The 21,048-nt window shown below is 39.4% G+C and overlaps 1 protein-coding gene across 11 annotated transcripts in view; it reads right to left on the reverse strand.

The window, feature by feature from the left end:
- The window catches only part of LOC134354971 (CMP-N-acetylneuraminate-beta-1,4-galactoside alpha-2,3-sialyltransferase-like), a 568,489-nt gene that overhangs the window by 197,903 nt on the left and 349,538 nt on the right, over nucleotides 1-21,048 (reverse strand). For all 11 annotated transcript variants that reach the window (XR_010019938.1, XR_010019940.1, XR_010019939.1 and 8 more), the window contains one exon: nucleotides 4,554-4,648. Coding sequence is in view for 8 of the 11 variants with exons in the window: in XM_063064549.1 (XP_062920619.1) it covers nucleotides 4,554-4,648 (95 nt within the window). In the remaining 3 variants the exon portion in view is untranslated. The remainder of the gene's footprint in view (nucleotides 1-4,553; nucleotides 4,649-21,048) is intronic.

The raw sequence follows: 21,048 nt of genomic DNA on the forward strand, positions 1-21,048 counted from the left end.
TGTACAAGTCACTGATAAGGCTGCATGTGTTAGAATGAGGTGTGATTGTATAGAGGATATATAATGAGGGGCATAGGTAGAACTGTGAATGCACAATCTTTTTCCCAGGATTGGAAATTCAAGAACTAAAAGGTACAGGTTTAAGATGAGAGGGGCAATATCTAAGAGGAATCTGAGGGGTAACTTTTTCCACACAGCAGGCAGTACATGTATGGAATGAGATCCGAGGATGTGGTTGATGCAGGCACAATGACAACACTTAGAAGATGTTTGGACGGGTACATGAATAGGAAAGGTTCAGAGGAATATGTGTCAAATATGGGCAAATGGATCTAGCTTAGATGGTCATCTTGATGGTGAAAGGCAGTTGGCCAAAGGGGGATCTTTCCATGCTGCATCAGTCTGCAGCTCTGTAAGTGCAAGCATTGTATCCTTTACAGAAGTTAAAGGTCAGCATTCCTAAAATCAAGAGTAACTGTGCTACACGCCCCCAAAATGACCACAATTCTAAAAAGTGAAAAGTTATTCAAATACATCAACCCATTGATAAATTTAAGCAGTTCCTATGAATGGAGGACGACTTGTTTGCCGTCTGGTTTCAAGGGTCCTGAGGTGGCTAATGAGGCCAGCCTGGGAAATCCAGACCTTATCACAGATAGGGAAGCAGGTAACCAACAGACAGGGATATAGGTGGTATTCTCCCTTTACCATTCACATACAGTTTCTGTGTGATCTTGAAGCATTGTCTCACGGTTCTCAACACTATTGTAAATGCTCCTTCACCACTTATGGGCCAGAGATTCTCAGGAGTCAATACAAATGTTGCATTTTTTCCTAGAGTCCAGGAATCTGACCTTGAGTATTTTTTCCCTTATCCTCTTAGCAATCTCGTCCCATAAGTATCTGTTTTGGGAATATGCTGTTGAGGAAATGAACAACATGGTTTCACTTGCAGGGTGCCCAGCACAATCTTCTCTGATCTGATTTGACACGAGTGAAATATTTCACTGTATGTTCGATGCGCATGCGACAAATAAAGCCAATCTTTACCTAAATCTTTACTGTTGCAACAACTCTGTAAACCATCAGTATTAAATAGAAACATGTGCAAAGACACACAGCAATAAAAGGATTCTTCCACTTCTAAGATACAAAGAGATTTTCTTGAAAGGGCCGCTAAATTGGTGTCTGCTCTTGGGACAGAGAACTATGTCTTTGAACTCATATGGGACAAAAGTACTGTATCCTGACAAAGGCTTCAGGGAGGGGTACATGGAATACCATAATTCTATCTCTATTCATTGTGTAATGCTAACTGAAGTGATGAGAATTCAGCCTGATGCATGATATATTTCTCTCGGAGTTTTTAGAGACACCATTTTTTCTTCAACCAAGACAAGTCAAAAGCAGCAGGACTGGTTTTCCTCCCAGAGCTGCCAACTTTGCCAAATTAAACATTATCAACATAAAACTACTCCCCACTCCAGCACTGTCATGGAAGCAGTCAGTGCACTTCTTTTCAACACTTGTACTTCAAACCTTTCTTTGTTCTGCCTCAGATGATTGTAAAAGCCCTTGACCAGGTGCGATTATCAAAAAGTCACCAGGTTGTCCTAAGCTCAGCTGCTCAAATACTAACATTTGTGAACCTCTCTCACTCGTGTTCCCCATGCTTAATAAACCACAGTAAGTTTTACATTTGAAATCCCTCTAACTATAAACAAAAATCACAGGGCTCAGGTCCCTTCATGATCTTCACCTCTGTAGCTACTTTCAGGTTTCAAATGATAACCCCAAGTTTATCAGAGTCATCAATGCCAGTGCACATAGCTGTCTTCTTTTCTGAGCATCGTCACCTTGTCATGGTGGAGAGGCTTGTATGTTCCAGAGATCCCAAGAGCAATACCATCTGGAGTTTAGCCATCTAGCACTTAGCTACTGGTAAGGACACCCACAGCGGTAAGTTCAAGGGGGAGGTTCCAAGCAAAGAGTGCTTCAAACAAGACTCAGTGGTGAAGCTGGCGGAAGATGATGACACATCACGATGATAGTGAGGGCAGAGGAAGGCTGCAGCAGTGAAGGATCCCCAGTCATCTTGCATTCCACGCCACTGGACCCTGACTGCGATCTGTCAAGGACTGTGTGCTGACTGCCTGTGTATCAGCATCCCCACGTTAAAAAAAGTCATGCACAGGCGTCTCCGTTAAGGGAATCCACCCTAACATGCCGGAAGCCCCTTCAGAGAACATCATACTCAACTCGAGTGATCACGATACTCAGTCATCTAGACTCAAGTTCTCCAATTTCCTAACTATCCTCTCTGCCTCCTTTAAGATCCATCACCAAACCTACCACATGAACTGAATTTTCAGTCAAGTTTCTTAATATCTCTCTTGGCTCTCTTGCTGTTTATATCTGGGTTACATATCTATGAAATGTCTTGGGATATGCACTTATATTCAAAGCTTGCTGCAAGATGTGTGCAAATTGAAATACAGCTCCACAACATTACACCAAAATAAAGATAATAATGAATTTCATACAAAAAACTAATTGTTTTTAATGAGTACAGCAGGATAATGTGCTATTTATCTCATTAATCTACCATAGCTCATTTGCCGTATTTTCTGTAAGGAAATAGGAAACAAATGAAAATGAAGCTACAATTAACATACTTCTAACAAAATGTCCTGCTCACACAGAGAAGTGTTATTTAGGATCTGGATGACGGGAACTATGTTTAAAACGTAAGTAAACTATTAAATCTGCATGACAAAATAAATATTACTTATAAGTTTAAAGATCATTTTTGATGGCTTAATGAGTTATGTGTATTCAATCCAGCAAGTTACATTCTTTTGGACCGATCACACATAAGCTATGATCTTGCCAAATTATTTTATCTACTGAAGGATTATTTTTGCCACTAGTAGAATTTTCAACAATCAACCACAGGATATCAAGTCAGGATAATATCCTTTCACATTCTGTTGCATAGAATCATGGATCATGGGTCCGGTGGTGTAGTCAGATGTACAAGTCAGATTATGTCACTTCTCTCTCTTATCCCAGAACAATGTAGCAAACACTTTCAAAGTTTCGAGTCATTTTCTAATTTGATGGTTTGTCCAAGTTGGTTTGAACAATCACAGAACACAACACAGTACAGTACAACACAATACAGATCCTTCTGCCTATGTGTTATAGTAGGCAGCAGTGACCCCAGGGGATCATGGGTTTGCGCTTCTGGTGGACTGTGTCTTCTCTAGGGCGCAAGCATGGGCGGGAAGATTTGAAGAACCAACTGTTGCCCATGCAGCAGGTTCCCCTCTCCACGTCACTGATGTAGCCCAAGGGAAGGGCAAGCGTCAATACAGCTTGGCACCAGTGTTGTCGCGGAGGTTGTCAGAGTGAAGTTGTAAACAACATCAAACTGCCTTAGGGATCCCAGCTCCGGATTTCTTCCTCGGGGTTTACTCCCGAAGCCTTTCCCATGGGTGGTATGGCCGCAAGGTGGTGGAAGTTTAAAATCACAAAGTTTTCCTTCTCCTCGGCAGGCTGCCATCTGAGCCCCACGTGCCCGACTATGTGTTATGTCAACCTATATAATACTTCCCTTCCCTATTACATAGCCTATAACCCTTCATATCACCAGCAGTTTTGCATGTAAATAAAATAGCACTTCATATTATTCTAACGGTTATACAATCCGTTGTGTCAGATCATTTTCACCAATACTTAAGTACAAATCTCTGTCAAAAAATTGACCCAAGTAGCAGTGCTTTCAGTTAATGGTTAACCAGACAAGGGGAAATCAAATACTCTATTAGGATATGAATACTTGTACAAGAGAACTTCACATCAAAGTGATCACTCTGGAAGGGGCATAAGAAAGTGAAGGTAATGGTTAGAACTAAAACAATATGAAAAGATATTAACTCAAACTTATATGACAGAAGTGCTATGTAAAATCTCTTACAAACCGATACTTAGCTACATGATCTACAAAACCCGGTAACATAATTTGAAAACATAAATTTTCCAGCACAGAACATTTAACTTAGGAAGTCAAAACTAATTCAAATCCCACACCTTCCCCTTATGTAGCTTTTGCTTCTGCTGCCAGAGTCATCACAACTACATGTGAATACAAGGTTCCTCAGTTAAACACCCCCAAGTTGCTACGATCTTGGATATCACAATTAAAAAATAATTGTTAGTGGTGAAGTACTGTCAATGGTATTCATTACAGGATTCCTTCCGCTTTAGTTACAGATTGCCAAGACACTTAGTTTTCAACTTCACAGATAACTTTTGCTACTGGTAGCTTGTGTCAACAAAAAGACCTGCTTTACTTTGTATCATTAAGGCAGGGTAAATCCAAAATAATTGCAGTTAGTTTCACACAAGAATATCTTTGCTCAATTGATCAGAAAAGGAAATGGTAAAGGAGGAAGAAAACCTTACAAAATTTCTTGCCATTATTCACATATATTTATTAAGTAAAGAACTTAAAAAATATCGAGCTCCAAACTTCACTGCTGCAACAGTACCTTGCCCTTTGATTCCAAACGGTGGAACAAAATCTTTCAGTTTTGACCATTGCTTAAAGGTGTTATCAAGAAACATTAGTGCTGGTTTTGAGAATCTGAAACAGAAGAAAATAAATACATTTAATGATGTTGAAGTAATTTTTTTTATTATTTGTAACACTGCAGAGTTTCTAAAACTCTAAAATGTGACATGACCTTTTTTATCACGGTCTTCACTGTCTCTGCTGAAAGCTAATATGAACAACAAGGCAAAAATGCTTTTCAATCAATGAAATGTTGAAGCAAATTGTTTCGGCCATTTGGATTACGGAAATTTGCCCTTAGGCCATTCATACATCAGTACACATAAGCTTGAGATATAGAATAAAATTCACTTTCACTGAGTTTGTGATTCAACACAAAAATCAATCTGTTTTTCACCTTGCATCTCTTGACACTTGAAAAAGATTCAACTTCACATTCCAAAAATTCACAGCGCAAACAATTTTCTACGATCACAAACCCCGACTCCGTGATGTAGGTATAACAGCAAAATTTGTATTTGTCAACAACTGCATTAGCAAATTACAAGCAATTCACTGCTAATGAAATACTTTGGTAACATCTGTCCACACACCAACTTATGAAGTAAATGAACAAATAAACACGTTTTTTTTAATCTCATTACTTGTGGTGCCAACTTATTATAAAACAGAGCATTACTGTTCAGAATATGATTCGGTCCACCTTGAGCAATATTTTAAAGATATAGAATTTAATACCACCACAATTAACAAGTTGTTCCAATGCAAACAGAGAAATCCAGTTTTTAAAAAATTAAATGTAATTCCAGTTCAAGTTTATGTTGTAGGCAGTACCATGAAAATTAGCTTTCTACAGCACCAGCAGAGTACATTACAAAACTGACAAACTGAACAACATAGCACAACACTTTACAGTACCAGCAACCCAGGTTCAATCCTGCTGCTGTCTGTAAGGAGTTTGTATGTTCTCCCTATGACCATATAGGTTTCCTCCAAGTGCTCCGGTTTCTTGCCACATTCCAAAGGTGTATTTGTTGGTAGCATTTTAAATTGTCCTGTGATTAGGCTAGGGCTAAATAGGTGGGTTGCTAGGCAGCATGGCTCAAAGGGCCTGAAGGGCTGCATTTAAACAAACAAGCAAACAAATAAATAAATAACATGAATTGCATGTAATCTACATGATAAAATAAATAAAATAAATCATATCAAAGTTACTGCAAGTTGTAAGAGAGTAAAAATAAGTCCAAGGTAACGTAACGGATTTTCAGGTCAGCTGAAGAATGTGATGATTGTGGGGAAGAAACTGTTGTTGAACTTTAAGGCGTACGTCTTCAAGCTTCTGTAGCTCTTGGCTGACGGCAGCATGGAGATGAAGGAACAGACACATAATTCTGGAGGAACTCAGCAGGTCCTGCAGCATCTATGGAAATGAATAAACAGCCGACGTTTCGGGCCGTGAACCTTCTTCAGGTCTGGAAAGGAAGGAGTAAGATTCCAGAATAAAAAAGGGAGTGGAGGAGGAGGACTAGCTAGAAGGAGATAGGTGAAGCCAGCTGGGTGGAAAAGGTAAAGGACCAGAGATGAAGGCACACCATTATGACATACTTGGCTCATGAAACGTTTCTATCCAGCCCCATCATCCTCAACATTCTGCAAGATTTACCTTGACCCGGTTCGCTGATGCTGATCAGGTAAACATTATGATGTTGATTGATTAGAAGAATTGAAGCCTAATCGAATCAAGAAGAGCTTCCAAAACTGTGAACATGGCCCACTTTGGGAGTCCTCAAAAGGTCCATGTACGTCACTCCTCCTGTTTATTTTAGATTAGAATGTACAAATAGAAACTCCTCACTTTCAGGAAGGAGATGCTTTTAAAAAGTATATAGGAGAATCAGAACACTAGCAAGCTGAGAAGAATCAGTACAAAAGCAGAAAATAGATCCGCTATTGTATTTTGCTAAAGCCATTTAAGCAATAAAGCTGTTAATAATTTACATTTATCAAAATGACTATTACAATACTTGTGTTATTACAATTACTGTGTCCTAGCTTAACGACAATAAAGCATTTTATAATTGAACAAGTGCTCCCCGACTGCCACTTCAGATTCTTGGCCCATCTTGTTCCCTGAGGGGAGGTCTAGTATTGTTCCTTCCTGAGTAGGTTCCTCTATATAATCCATGAGGAAATCGTCTTGGATGCACCGTAAAAATTCCACCCCATCCAGGCCCTTTGCACTCTGCATGGCCCAGTCAATTGTGGGAAAACTGATTTCACAACACATTTGCTCCTCAAGTTCCTGGTGACTATTAGGGGGTCTCTAATATAGTCCTCATCAAAAAGGCAACAATTTCTCCATTCCTGGCTGTTCCTTTGTCAATCACACCAGTATCCCAGAGAATTGAGCTCCTGTCCTTCTCTCACCTACATTTCTTCTATGGCCACAATAACCCATTCTCTATGACCAATCCACACCTTATAAGTGCAATTTAAAGCAGTGGTCCTATCTGCCCTTCTACCATAAACATGGCTATTCTGATTGCTAGGCTTACATTCTTCCGGACTTCTGGTCAAGATGGCGCCTGCATAAAACACTCCCCTCAGTTGACATCCTCTGGATAGATCATTAAACTATATATTTCACTTCTTTCATATCTTTTCATTTGATTTTCGTCTTGGATGTGATTTTGGAACTATTGGAGACTGTGATTTGCTGTTTGGAGATCGTTTGAGTGTTCCAGCACTCTGCAGACTCCAAGAGGTTTCTGGGAGTCAGAGGCAGTGTGAGCGAATCTCATGGTGGGCAGGCTGTGAGCCAATCAAAGCTTCCATTGTTCACCAATTAAAAAACGAGCGAGATTGAAACATCAAGGAAAATGCGGAAGCTTGGAGATCGTTTGGGTGATTCAGTGCTCTGCTGTCTCTAAGAAAAGATTCTGGGAGACAGAGGCAGTGTGTGTGAACTTCATTGTGAGAAGGCTACGAGACAGGGCGCAAGCCATTGTTTGACTCTATTTTGCCAATTAAAGCTTCCATTGTTTGCCGGTTAAAGCGACACGGGAGAACGAAGCAGCAAGACAAGTGCGGAGGGTGAACGCTGGCTGCCTGTGTTTTGATCGATCTCCTACAGAGAGGTAAAATCTGCCACTGGGCCCAGAGAGTGTTCCCCAGATTTTTCTGTGTTTTAAATGTGGACTTGGACTATAGACTTTTTCCAGTATAATAGTTTTTTATATTCTGCATTTTCACCTGATCTTTCTTGTGTTTTTTTGTGCGCGGAAGGGGATTTGGGAGTTGACGTGCCTGTCCCATTTTTGTGGGTTGATGTGCCTGTTCTGCTTTTGTTCATTTTTTTGTGTGGGAGGAGGGATTTGGCGATAAGATGATCATGCCACCTTTCTTTTCTTTCTTTACTCCATGGTTATCCCAGAGCAGAAGAATTTCAAGTTATATACTTTGATAAAAATGAACCTTTGAACTATTTCCTAGTGTCTCTTCTGCAGCCATAGAATATCCTGTCGGCCCCTCTCACTATCGAGTGCCCTATCACTATTCCTCTGTCTGACCTGCACCCTTTCTCCCTGAGCCTCAGAGCCAGCTGTGCATTTATAATTCTTTTATATGCTACTTTTTCTTCTGGTACAGCCTCAGGAAAGCAACATCAAAGTTCCCTACACTTGGCCCATGCCATTTTCTTGCAGCTACCTTTGGACAGGTACAGAAGCCTGATGGCCCATACCACAATGTTCAAGAACAGCTACTTTTCTTCTCACAAATCTCCTTTAAATGTTTCTCCTCTCTCCTTAAACATGTGTCCTCTAGCCTTTGATATTTCTACATTGGGGAAAAGATTTTGTTTGTCTTCGTTATCTACATCTCATAATTTAACATACTTCTCTCAGGACCTTTCAGCCTCCAGCGCACCAGAGAAAAATCTCTTCTTATAGCTAACACCTTCTGATCCAGACAACATCACGGTGAACCTCTTCTGCACCGTCCCCAAATCCTCACACCCTTCCTGTAATGCAATGCATACAATACTCCAAATGTGGCTGAACTAAATTTTACACCGCTGTAACATGACCTACAAACTTTTGTACTTCCAAATGATACATTGGAGATAATGAAACCAATCATTCTGATTCAGTCGCACAAAATGTTTTTGGAACTCAGAAGATCAGGCAGCATCTATGGAGAGGAATAAAGAGTCAACATTTTGGGCCAATATCCTTCATCAGGACTCCTCAACCCAACATGCGTAACCTTACTAATCAAGAACCTATCAACTTCTGTTTTAAGTATGCCAATGACTTGGCCTCCATGAACATATGTGTCATTGAATTCCATAGATTCACCATGCTCTGGCTGAAGAAATTCCTCCTCATCTCTGTTCTAAAGGGGCGTCCTTCTAATCTGAGGCCGTGTCCTCTTGTCCTAGAATTCCCCACTGTAGGAAACATCCTCTCCACACTCACAATATCGAGTCCTTTCAATATTCGACAGGTTTCACTGAGATCTCCCTCATTCTTCTAAACTCCAGTGAGTACAGGCCCAGAGCCATCAAATGCATCTCATACATTAAACCTCACATTCCCAAAATCATTCTCGTGAATTTCCTCTGGACTGTCTTCAATGTCAGCAAGATAAGGAGCCCAAAACTGCTCACAATACTCCAAGTGCAGTCTGACCAAAGCCTTGTAAGTGCTGAGCATTATGTCCTTGCTTTTATACTAGACCTTATGAAATGACTGCTAACATTGTATTTGCCTTCCTTACCACTAACCCAAACTGTAAATTAACCTTCAGGAAATCCTGTATGAGGACTACAAGGTCCCTTTCCACCTCTGATCTGTGAATTTTCTACCCATTGAGAAAACAGTCTGTGCCTTTATTCCTTCAATTAAAGTGCATAACCATACACTTCCGTACACTGTATTCCATCTGACACATCTTCGCCCATTCTCATCTGCCTAAAAGCTTCTCCATATTCTGTTTCCACAACAATACCTGCCGCTTCACCTATCTGTATTCTTTGCCAACTTCGCCACAAAGCCATCAATTCCATCAAATTATGATTCTGCAGCTGCCACACTGTTACTACATATGGGAAGACACAGTTTTCCCATACGTATAGTTCAGGACAGGTCTATTCTTTCATTTAACCTTCTAGTTAGTTGTATATTCATGGAACCATCCCTCTACACTGTAACAAAGGGGATATATTTTGTGTGTCTGGAGTTTTTAATCACCAGTGTTGAAAGGAGTTCTGCTAGTTGGGTTCTGCTGCCATTATAAATGTTATTTTGAAAATTTACATTACTGTATTCAAAATGTTAAAGTTAAGTAGTTGATTATAGCAAATGAAACTGTAGTTTGTTATCTTTGCGTTTGAGAACTGTAAAACATCCTGTCAGGAGAGTGAGGTTCTCTTGCACTGTCCTGAAGGTCTGCTGTGTGAATAAAGACTTTAATATTTCCCACTTACAGCTTCCACGTGGCTCAGTTTTAGTCAGTCACGACAATTCTCTCCGGCTGGACTTCTGGATTCCAGGAATTATCCAATCTTTGATTAGCGAATTCAAAAATTTACAAAATTGCAATTATCTGCTTTCTCTGTTGAAGTAGTAACAAAGAATTCCCCCAATTTCTGGTTGAGTGAAAAGAATCAATAATAGCTGACTGTTTCATTCCTAGGCAGGTTGAAATATGCCTATCAAGCATCTAATACATTCTCTCTAGGGTTTAATTTTAGATTTTTGTTTTTTTTTATTATGTATACAATCCCCTCCCTTTGTCATAAATGAGATATAACATGACCTTTATTTTTTGAGTTCTCTGATTTATTTGCCAGGTCCAGATCAATATATCGTATAATCTCTTTCTTCCATCTGCTCCATTCTTTAGATAGATTACTTGTCTCAAAATTCAATGGTTTGCATGGCTTTATTTGTTTCATCTTGTATTCAATCAAATCTTAGTCTTGCTGTCTCTGACTGGAATTGACTGGGATCACACCCAGCATTTGTCACTCTAATTCAGGCATGGAATCTAAGTTTCATTGACTCTCTGACATCATGTCTCAGGATCTCCTTCATTCAGTTTTCAAGCAATAGTCAGAAATCAAACTATCAACAAAGATACTTAATTCATAAAACAGATTTTAGTGCCAGCCAATATCCTTCGTCATTTTCCATCAAACTCCTTACTCTGAAGTTTGCTGTTGTAGAAGAACACTACTAAACTAGTCAAGATAGTAACATGAACAAAAAGTGAAATCATTAAAAAAGTATTTAGCACGCTCAAACTGATATTACACACCATCCGTTTCCTAAATGGACATTGAACCCATGAACACTACCTCACTTTTTTAACATACAACTGTTTCTGTTTTTTGCACAATTTTAATCTATTCAATATATGTACACTGTATATTGATTTATTTATTTATTTAATATTAATTTTTTTTTTTCTCCTATATTATGTATTGCATTGAACTGCTGCTGCTAAGTTAACAAATTTCACGTCACATGCCGGTGATAATAAACCTGATTCTGATATACATCTTACACTACCTCAGTAGTTTTTATTCTTCGCTGTAAAAATTATACTATAATAACTGATGGTTTATTCAACACCATCAAACTGATTGCTTCAACTCTATAATCTTAGTCTTACAAGTGACAAGAATGGTTATACCAGCATACTTCAGCAGTGAAGTAGACTTAAGGATCTACAACTGCTTAAACACATTGAGAAGAGCTCATTATCATTTGCATAAAACTGGATTACATCAGTTTAGTTATGACCACCAATAATCATCTGACGCAACCTAATTCAAAACAAGACAGCACTTTTTTTTTGCACTTTTTCCTTTTTGGACTTAGTTAAGTCAAGGACATATGTGATTATTGTTTTTCCTTTCTTTCTTTTTAAATCTTTTTATTGAGTAAGTATACAAAAAAGGTAAGCCATATAAACATTAATACAATGTTAAAGTATAATAAAATTCCAAAAGATAACAATACCAAAAAGAAAATACTACAAACAATGTAATTTAAGCATAAGAAACCAAGATAACATAATAGTATACTAGATTTTATATATATCAATGGAAAAAAAGAAAAAAAAACCCCCAAAAAAAAACCCACCGTGCAGCTAACTAAAAGCAAAGCAAAGCAATGGGCTAACTTGAAACCAAACAGAGTTAAACTTAAAATCACGTCCTCAATCCCGACCTCCATTAAAACAGTGAAAAAAAAACAAGAAGGGTAAATATTACATTAAATGAAAATATCGAATAAAAGGTCCCCAAATCTGTTCAAATTTAAATGAAGAATCATAAAGGTTACTTCTAATTTTCTCCAAATTCAAACATAAAATCGTCTGAGAAAACCAAAAAAAGGTAGTTGGAGCATTAAGCTCTTTCCAATGTTGTAAAATACATCTTTTCGCCATTAAAGTAAGAAATGCAATCATTCTACGGGCTGAAGGGGAAAGATATTGTTTTTCCACAGTGTCTAAGTTTGGCAAGTCAATTGTGCCAAAGTGGTTTCATCATCTGGTATCCACAGCTTTGAAAATACTTGAATGAATACTTCTCAATCACTTTCTTGAAATATCAAAGCCGAGTCATTCCTTTCATTTGCCCAATGTGATTTCAAAGCACATTAAAGCTTTTATGACATTGTTGGAATGACTTAACAGATTTACTTTTATATGTAAGTGTAGCTTTTAAGCAGAACAATTAATTCAACTGCAAGCAAGGAAGAGATAACGTTATTACCCCAAAGATGGTCAGAAGATATTATTTTATTTTATGGAGTTCTTTTAGTAGTTTTCTTTCAGACTTCATCAAATTTGAGATCTTCATCATTTTCGTCCCAATATCAACATTCCATGTCGCTTTGCAAAGTAACATCCTGGACTTCTAAACGTTGCCAGGAAGGATATAACATGTACTTCAAAAGAATGAAATTTCAGCTCTTGAACAAAAATATCACTCTAACATGAATATGACCATTTGTTGTATACAATATTAAAATGAGATAAGTTTTAGTTTGGATTTTATTGGTCCGTTTTTTGGTGTTCACTTCGACCAAACATTTGTGCATTTTGGTGACATGATTAGTCTTAAATAAATAAAAGCCAACTTCAACAATATAATCCATCCTGCAAACAACTCATGATGACATTGAAGGTTAGTATACAGAGTAAAATGCTGAACCTCAAAAGGTTGAATGTTTGGTAATAAATTGTGCCTGAAATCACTACGAGATAGCGTGACAGAGTTGAATAAAGCAGCTGTATAAGCACTTTGTTAACACAGCTTTGAAGCAAAGGTTCCACTTCAGTAAACAGGCCTATGCCACACAGTAAGTATGTCTGACAGCACTAACATCAAAACAATTCAAATATTCCAGACAAAAAGACAGGCAACAAATCCTAGTGTCAGTGTTTGTGTTTTTCTCAATACCTTTTCTCCGGTTAATGGCTTGACAAGAGTTTTCCTTAGTACAGCGGCCTACGAACCAGTGCCTTAATCAGCCTGAACTAAGATTATTGCAGGATACAGACAATAACTGTCATTTAAGCTATAAATGATCAAAAGGTATGCAATCCCTATGCTTCCTATCAATTCAAAGAAACAAACCCTAGGCCACAATTTTATCATCTGAACTACTTTCCAGATTATTTTGCAATTTAAATAAATCACAGAACCAAAATAATTTACTACATAGTCAGCAATCTACATGATAAACAACTGGCTAACTATATGAAAAGATGTTCTTCTAATTCCTTTCTACAAATTTTAAGAAAGACTGTATCTCATGCACGTAGGAGTATTGCAAGTATAGTTTATACCACTCTCTGGTGTTCAAAGAGTAAAATTGAGCAAAATGATGGTGTAAATATCTTTAAAACAGGTAGTATTACACCCTGCAATTGTGCAAATACTTTTCTGGATAAAATGGAAGAAGTCAATCACCCCATCGAACTCAGTTTCATTGATTAGCTCATACCCCAAATCTCTGCAGTTTTAACTCCCCCTGTAATCTATCCAATTCACCTTTGAAAGTGAGGCAGTGGATTTCGTATCACAAGTAGTCACTCACAACATTAATTTTTTGTCTTGACTCTCACAGATTCTTTGTTTTGCTGTGACAGCTTCATTTGAATCAAGCTGGGATCAGTCTCTAGGATTGCAGAGGATTTTCAGCTTAATAGTTAATGGGAATGTCCACTGAGGGGAATTCTAGGAAGTTAAGGAGATAAGACATGATGATAATGCAGATTAACAAAATAGATAATGGTAACCAGAGTGATGTGACAGGCAGGGACAGGGCATACCAGCATGATTTAGGGCAGCACAATAGCACAGCTGGTGGCATAGCGGCCTCACATTGTCTGAGAACAAAGTTCAATTCTGATCTCAGGTACCCTGTGACTACACAAATTTCCTCTGGACGCTCTGGCAATCCTCCTATAACCAAAAAACATACAAACTTAATTGGCCAGTAAATTGCATAAATTACAGTAAAAAAGGGTGAGGTTATAGGATTGGTCTGAGAAATGGCAGAGGTTCAATGGGCGAAACAGCCTCATGCAATCTATATGGTTAATTGAATTGAATTGAATTGACTTTATTTCTTACATCCTTCACATATGAGTAAAAATCTTTACGTTATGTCTCCATCTAAATGAGCAATGTGCAATCATAGTAATTTATAATAAACAGAACAGTCAATATAACATAGAAATACACTCAAGTCAGCGTGAGTTAATCAACCTGATGGCCTGGTGGAAGAAGCTGTCCTGGAGCCTCTTGGTCCTGGCTTTTATGCTGTGGTACCATTTCACAGATGGTAGCAGCTGCAACTGGTGTATTGACTTGTTATTGCAGCATGTACCAAGATACACGGAAAGAAACTTTACTATGCATGCTACCCATCCAAATCATTTCATCACATCACTATAATGAGGTAGTATAAATGAAAAGTGGTAACAGAATGCAGTATATAGTATTGCAATATAGCTATAGACATTTCTGATGATTAGAGCATGATGGTGAAAAGAGATCCAGGTATTAGTAAAAATTCTAAAAGTTTCTTATAACCATTCAGTGGCAGTTTTGCAGGTTATCCATTCAAATTTTCAGTAAAATTATATTAACATAGCTTTTCCCTGATGATGCTACATTGAATGAACAAATATACTGTGTACAGTTATCACTCTTCATTCACATGAAATCCCATTTAACCAATTCTGGCTTCCGACTTTAAAAGTCTTAGTCTTGTTTTCAACTTGCTCTTTAGCCTTGCCGCTCCTTAATTGTAAAAACCTCTGGCATCTTTGTACTTCTCCAGTTCTGGCACTCATGTACAAATACACTGACATTAACAGCTATTACTGCAACTGATGCACACTCAAACTGTAACAATATTCATCTTAGATAATGCCTTTAGTGTAACAAAATATCTCAACATGGGATATCAAACCAAATCTGATACTCAGCAACAAGGATGTGGTATAACAAATCACCAGGTGCTCAGTTAAGCAGATCGAGCTTAAGAAATGTTTTAATAAAGAAAAAAAATGGAGCCACAGAACCTTATGAAAGAATTATTCAACTTTGGCAACTGTGGCACGAGCAGATTGATTGAGGAATAAACAGAACTGAAGAAGCAGGAAGGTGTCAAAGGTTAACAATGCAACTCTATAAGATGCATTCTTTTATGCCTCCTGTCCCACTAAGGCCCAAACACCCTTAACAGTTGCTATATATCCATTAATGTGCATAATGAAAACCCACCCATATTTTGGTAAATCTACCCTCCTTCTCTCTGTGTACAAACAGAAAATGAAATGTGAGGATCCCGTACAAAAAGTTGTTTGGTGCTGGATCGAGAAAAGAGGTGAGCTTCTATGTGACTGCTATGAGTCAGCAGACTGGTTTATGTTCAAGGTCTCAGCACTCAGCCGAGGTGAGTATGTCACTACCATCACAAACTTCATCAGCAAGTGCATGGAGGACTGTGTACCAAAGAGAACAATCAGGTGTCGTCAAACCAAAACCATGGATGAACTGAAGATAAACTTCCTACTGAAGTCTAGTCTGTGGCATTCATATCAGGTAACCTTGATGTTGACAAGAAATCAAGATATGACTTTCGTTAAGCTATCATGGATGCCAAGACACAATATCAGTCCAAAATCAAGTCTTAGCTGCCAGTTTTGACAAGACTTACATGCTATATTGATTTACAAAACAAAATCAGGTAGCATCACAAACAGCACATCCCTTCCTGATAAGCTTAATACCTTCTGTGTATGTTTTGAACAGAAGAGGATTGCAAAGCCGTCACCCTCCCTGACTGCCTCCAATACACCTGTACCCACAGTCAGAGTTACGGATGGAAGATCAGTCTTCTGCAGAGTGAACTCACATGGTGCAACTAGTCTGGAGGTGCCCCAGGCCATGTCTTAAGATCCTGCGGAGATCAGCTGGCAGAGTCTTTGCATACATTTTTAACTTCTCATGTTGGTCTGAGGTTCCCACCTGTCTTAAGAAGAATACTATCATCCCAGTACTCAAGAAAAAAAAAAGGCAACATGGTTTAAGTACTACTACTGATTAGTCACTTGACATGATGGTAGTTCTGACATCTACCATCACGTCAGGCAGGTCATGGAACACATGAATTCCAGCCTCCCAGGCAACCTCACCTACCACCGAAATAGGTACCATCTCCCTGACCCTACACTTATCTCTGGAGCATCTGGACTGTAAAGGCACTGACATTGGATTATTGTTTATTGATTACCGCACCACCTCCAATACGATCCATCTCTAAACTCCTAGATCTAGGACTCAACGCCTCTCTTTGCAACTAGACTTCTTGACCAAAAGACCGCAATAAGTAAGGATAGGCAGCAACACCTCCATTAGAATTATTCACATCATTGGTGCCCCACAAGGCTGTGGCCTAAGCCCTCTCATTTTACTCCGTATACACTCATGACTGCATGACACGCAGATTGAGTTGATACCCACATAGTGGGCTATATCTTAAATAACAGTGTGTCAGGAAGGGAGACAGAGCACTTAGTGACATGGTGTCATGGCAACAACCTTTCCCTCCGCTCCATTCATTAGATAGATTACTTGTCTCAAAACCTTTCCCTCAATGCCAGCAAAACAAAATAGCTGATCGTTGACTTTGTTGGGCCCCTACAGCCACAACAGACGCTGCTCTAACACAGACTTTCCAGGCACCGATCCATGGTCTCGCGAGACTAACAGATGCCACCACCATGACTTTGGTGGGGGGAGGGGGTGAGGAGTGTAAAGGGTGAACATGCTTCTGTAGACATCCATAATGCTGAGGTCAAGCAGGTTGAGAGCTTCAAGTTCCGAACATTCAACTTCATTAACAGACTGTCCTGGTGCAACCAAGGAAGCTCAACGGTGCCTCTACTTCCTCAAGAGGCTACAAAAATCTGGCGTCCACTTTGACTTTCACAAAGTTTTATTGATGCACTATTGAAAACATCCCATCCGGGTACATCCTGGCATGGTATGGTGGCAACTCTGCCTGTGACTGCAATAAACCGCAGAGTTGTGGACATAGCTCGGTATATCACAGAAACCTCCACTCCATGGACTTTGTCTACACTTCTCACTGCCTCACAGCCTAATCAAAGACCTCACCCATGCCAGACATTCTCTCTTTTCCCCCACCCATCAGGCAAAATATACAAAACCCTGAAAGCATTTACCCACTAGGCTCAAAGGAAGTTTCTATCTCACTTTATAAGACTACTGAAGGGTTCCCTACTAAATAGATTGTTGACCTGACAGTATACCTCATTATGACCATGCACCTATTGTCTATTTGTACTGAACTTTCCCTGTAATTGCAACACTTTATTCTGCACTGTTGTTGTTTCAGCTGTACAACCTCAAGGCACTTTTGTAATTTATGCAAGACAAGTTTTTCACTGCACTTTAGTAGTAATAATAATAATAATAATAATAATAATAATAAAGGCATCCATTTGTCTTGTGAGAGCATGGATCTGCACCTAGAAAGTCTTCACTCTCCAGGGCACAGGCCTGGGTAACGTTGTATGGAAGACCAGCAGTTACCCATGCTGCAAGTCTCCCCTCTCCATGACACAAATGTTGTCCAAGGGAAGGGCATTAGGACCGATACAACTTGGCGCCAGTGTCATCGCAGATTAAGTTCCTTGCTCAAGGACAGAACACGCTGCCTCGGCTGGGGCTCGAACTCACGACCTTCAGAATGCTAGTCGAATGTCTTAACCACTTGGCCATGTGCCCACATCTAACAATAATAAACCAATTAATTATTTTAAAGATTAGAAGCAGAGAGAAAGGACAATTTGAAAACAGGATCAATACCTTTAAAATCAACCTATTACTTAACCAGAATCCAATGATGGTTAACGGAGATTTGATGTGAATTAAAAGAACATCGAAAATAAAAGGCACACATGAGATTTCAGCAAAAAGTTTGATAGAAGTGAAGTGGTCTCAGTGCTGTGTGGATGCATGGTAGTAAGTGTATCATGGGATTATGGATTATTATGTGTGAGCAATCACTTTAGTGGGTCAATTGTCTTGGCTATACCAACTGCAAAAAGTGTTTGAATGTGCTCCACATAACTAATTCATCCTATTTATTACTGAACTCTGAACGATGATTAAAGCCCCATCCTAAATATGGCCAAGTTACTGACAAGCCTGGGCACAATTAATATTTTCTCTCTGTTAATTACAGTAACTTTCACAACTTTGCTGGTGGGCTTGGGGTCTGGAATCAGTTGGAATGGCTGAGGAAAGCCAGAGGCATAGAGTGTGACTGAGATCAAGGTCAGAGTCGCACTGGAGTAGGACTGCTGGTGACCTATTGAAGTGTACAGTTGCTGGGTCAGTTGAACCATCACGACAGAGCCCTGATTCTGTGGGAAAGGCATTAATAATTTTGTCAACATAAAGATAAAAAAACTGATGGATGAATTTCTCAATCCACAAAATATTATTAAGGAGTTTCGCTATTTACCTTGTATTTTAGGAACATAATGCTTGGATTAAACCAAGCCGTCTCAAATCATCACATCAGTGATATTAATTTTTTTAATGTGAAATATAGTAACAGCTGAATCTAAACATCTGGATGAATAGTTTACAGCCTATCTGCAATACTGTGCAAAAGTCATAGGCACATGTAAAAAATTCTGTGAAACAGAATGAAAAGTTTCTAAATATCAAAAAAATTACTATAACCAGCAGTAAACAGTAAAAAACAAAAGTAAATTAAAACTGCATTAATATTCTTAGCCACACTGTCATACAGTTTTATAAGCTCTGTAAGGTTCTTCCAAGCATCTTGGAGAACTTGCCACAACTCTTCTGCAGACTTTGATTGTCTCGCTTGCTTCTGTTTCTCCATGTAACCCCAGACAGTCTTGAGGATGTTGAGATCAGGGCTCTGGGGAGGCTACACCTTTGAAACTATACCAAAAAATCTAGGGTGCCTAAGACTTTTGCAATGTACTGTAAATTCTTCTACAAGTCTGCTGTTTATCTACAAGTTGTGATTCTAAATTGTTTTAGACAACTTTGCTAGTAGTGAATCCCAGTACATGTCAAATCTTCCAGGAATGGAACCCTCAAATAGTTCCACTCGTGAAGGGCGAAGAATATTCAAGCTTCTATATGGAAATAACATTCAGTCAATTGTTAATTTTAAACAAGAGAAGATCTGCAGATGCTGGAAATCCAAACAACACATACAAAATGCTGGAGGAACCCAGGAGACAGACAGAAAGATCTAAACTTTTTCAGGGTAGGCACGCCTGTAAGAGACTTTACAGTATAGTAGTCCAATCATAAACAAGGGAAAATCTGCAGATGATGAAATCCAAGCAATACACACAGCAGCTTGGCCTGCTGATTTCCTCCAGCATTTTGTGTGTGTTGCAGTCAATTTTAAATATAGGATTGATAAGATTTTGGGAGACAAAGATACCAGGAGACCTTGAGCAAAGGTTTGAGTAGCTGTTTGAGTGATGTTAAAACAACCTTGCACTCAACATCAGCAAGACCAAGGAAATAATTGTGGACTTCAGAAAAGGCAAGTCAGGAGAGTACACATCAGTCCCCATTAAGTACATAAAGTCCTTTCCAGTGGTGGAAAGGTTTAGCAGCTTCAGGTACCTGGGTGTCAACATCTCAGAGGACCTATCCTGGCCCAACACCTTGATGCAATAATAAGGGCACAACAGTGGCTCTGCTTCATTTGGAGTTTGAGAAGATTGGTACGTCACGAAAGACTTTTACAAGTTCCTATAGATGTATGGTAGACAGCATTCTGACCAGGTATGGAGGCTGTAAGGCAGAGATGCACCAGAAGAAGCAGAGGGTTATATAGTCCAAGGAACACACATAAAAGTTGCTGGTGAACGCAGCAGGTAAGGCAGCATCTCTAGGAAGAGGTACAGTCGACGCTTCAGGCTGAGACCCTCCGTCAGGACTAACTGAAAGAAGAGCTAGTAAGAGATTTGAAAGTGGGAGTGGGAGGGATGGATCCAAGAGCTGGACAGGTGATTGGCAAAAGGGATATGAGAGGGATATGAGAGGATCATGGGACAGGAGGCCCAGGGAGAAAGATAAGGGGGGGGGGAACCCAGAGGATGGGCAAGGGGTATAGTGGGAGGAACAGAGGGAGAAAAGGGAGAGAGAGAAAAAGAATGTGTGTATATAAATAAATAACGGATGGGCTACGAGGGGGAGGTGGGGCATTAGCAGAAGTTAGAGAAGTCAATGTTCATGCCATCAGGTTGGAGGCCACCCAGACGGAATATAAGACGTTCAACTTTTATGTGTGTTGCTTGAAATTCCAGCATCTGCAGATTTCCTTGTGTTTGCGGTTATATAGTCCACCAGCTCCAACACAGCCACAACTCCCCCCACCACTGAGGATACATTCAAGAAGCAGTGCCACAAAGAACCCTCACCATCTGGACATGCCCACTTCGCATTACTCCCATCACAGAGGAAGTACAACAGCTTGAAGATTCACGCTCTATAATTTAGAAACAAAGTTGTATAAGACATAGGTGAGGCCAAATTTGGAGTATTGTGTGCAGTTTTGGTCACCTGGGAGAGGTGGAGTGAAGTTAAGATGGTGCTAAACGGCGAATCCTTTGCTTGCATCTTCAGAAACAGCTCTATTTCTATCTTTAATATCTTTATTTTTCCCTTTCAGAGTTCTTTTGAAGACCCTGACCTGGAGTTACACGCTGACTTCTGTTCTTTGCGGGAATAGGACCCATTCTCGGGGTTTCAGGACTGGCTGTTGGGCGGCACGCCAAGGGTTCGGCCTGAGAGTCCGGTTTGGATTTAGAATTTAAGATCTAAGGGCTCTGGAGATGGGCGGACCGAG

Source organism: Mobula hypostoma, chromosome 12 (assembly GCF_963921235.1).
Source record: "Mobula hypostoma chromosome 12, sMobHyp1.1, whole genome shotgun sequence".
NCBI classification, from domain to species: domain Eukaryota; kingdom Metazoa; phylum Chordata; class Chondrichthyes; order Myliobatiformes; family Myliobatidae; genus Mobula; species Mobula hypostoma.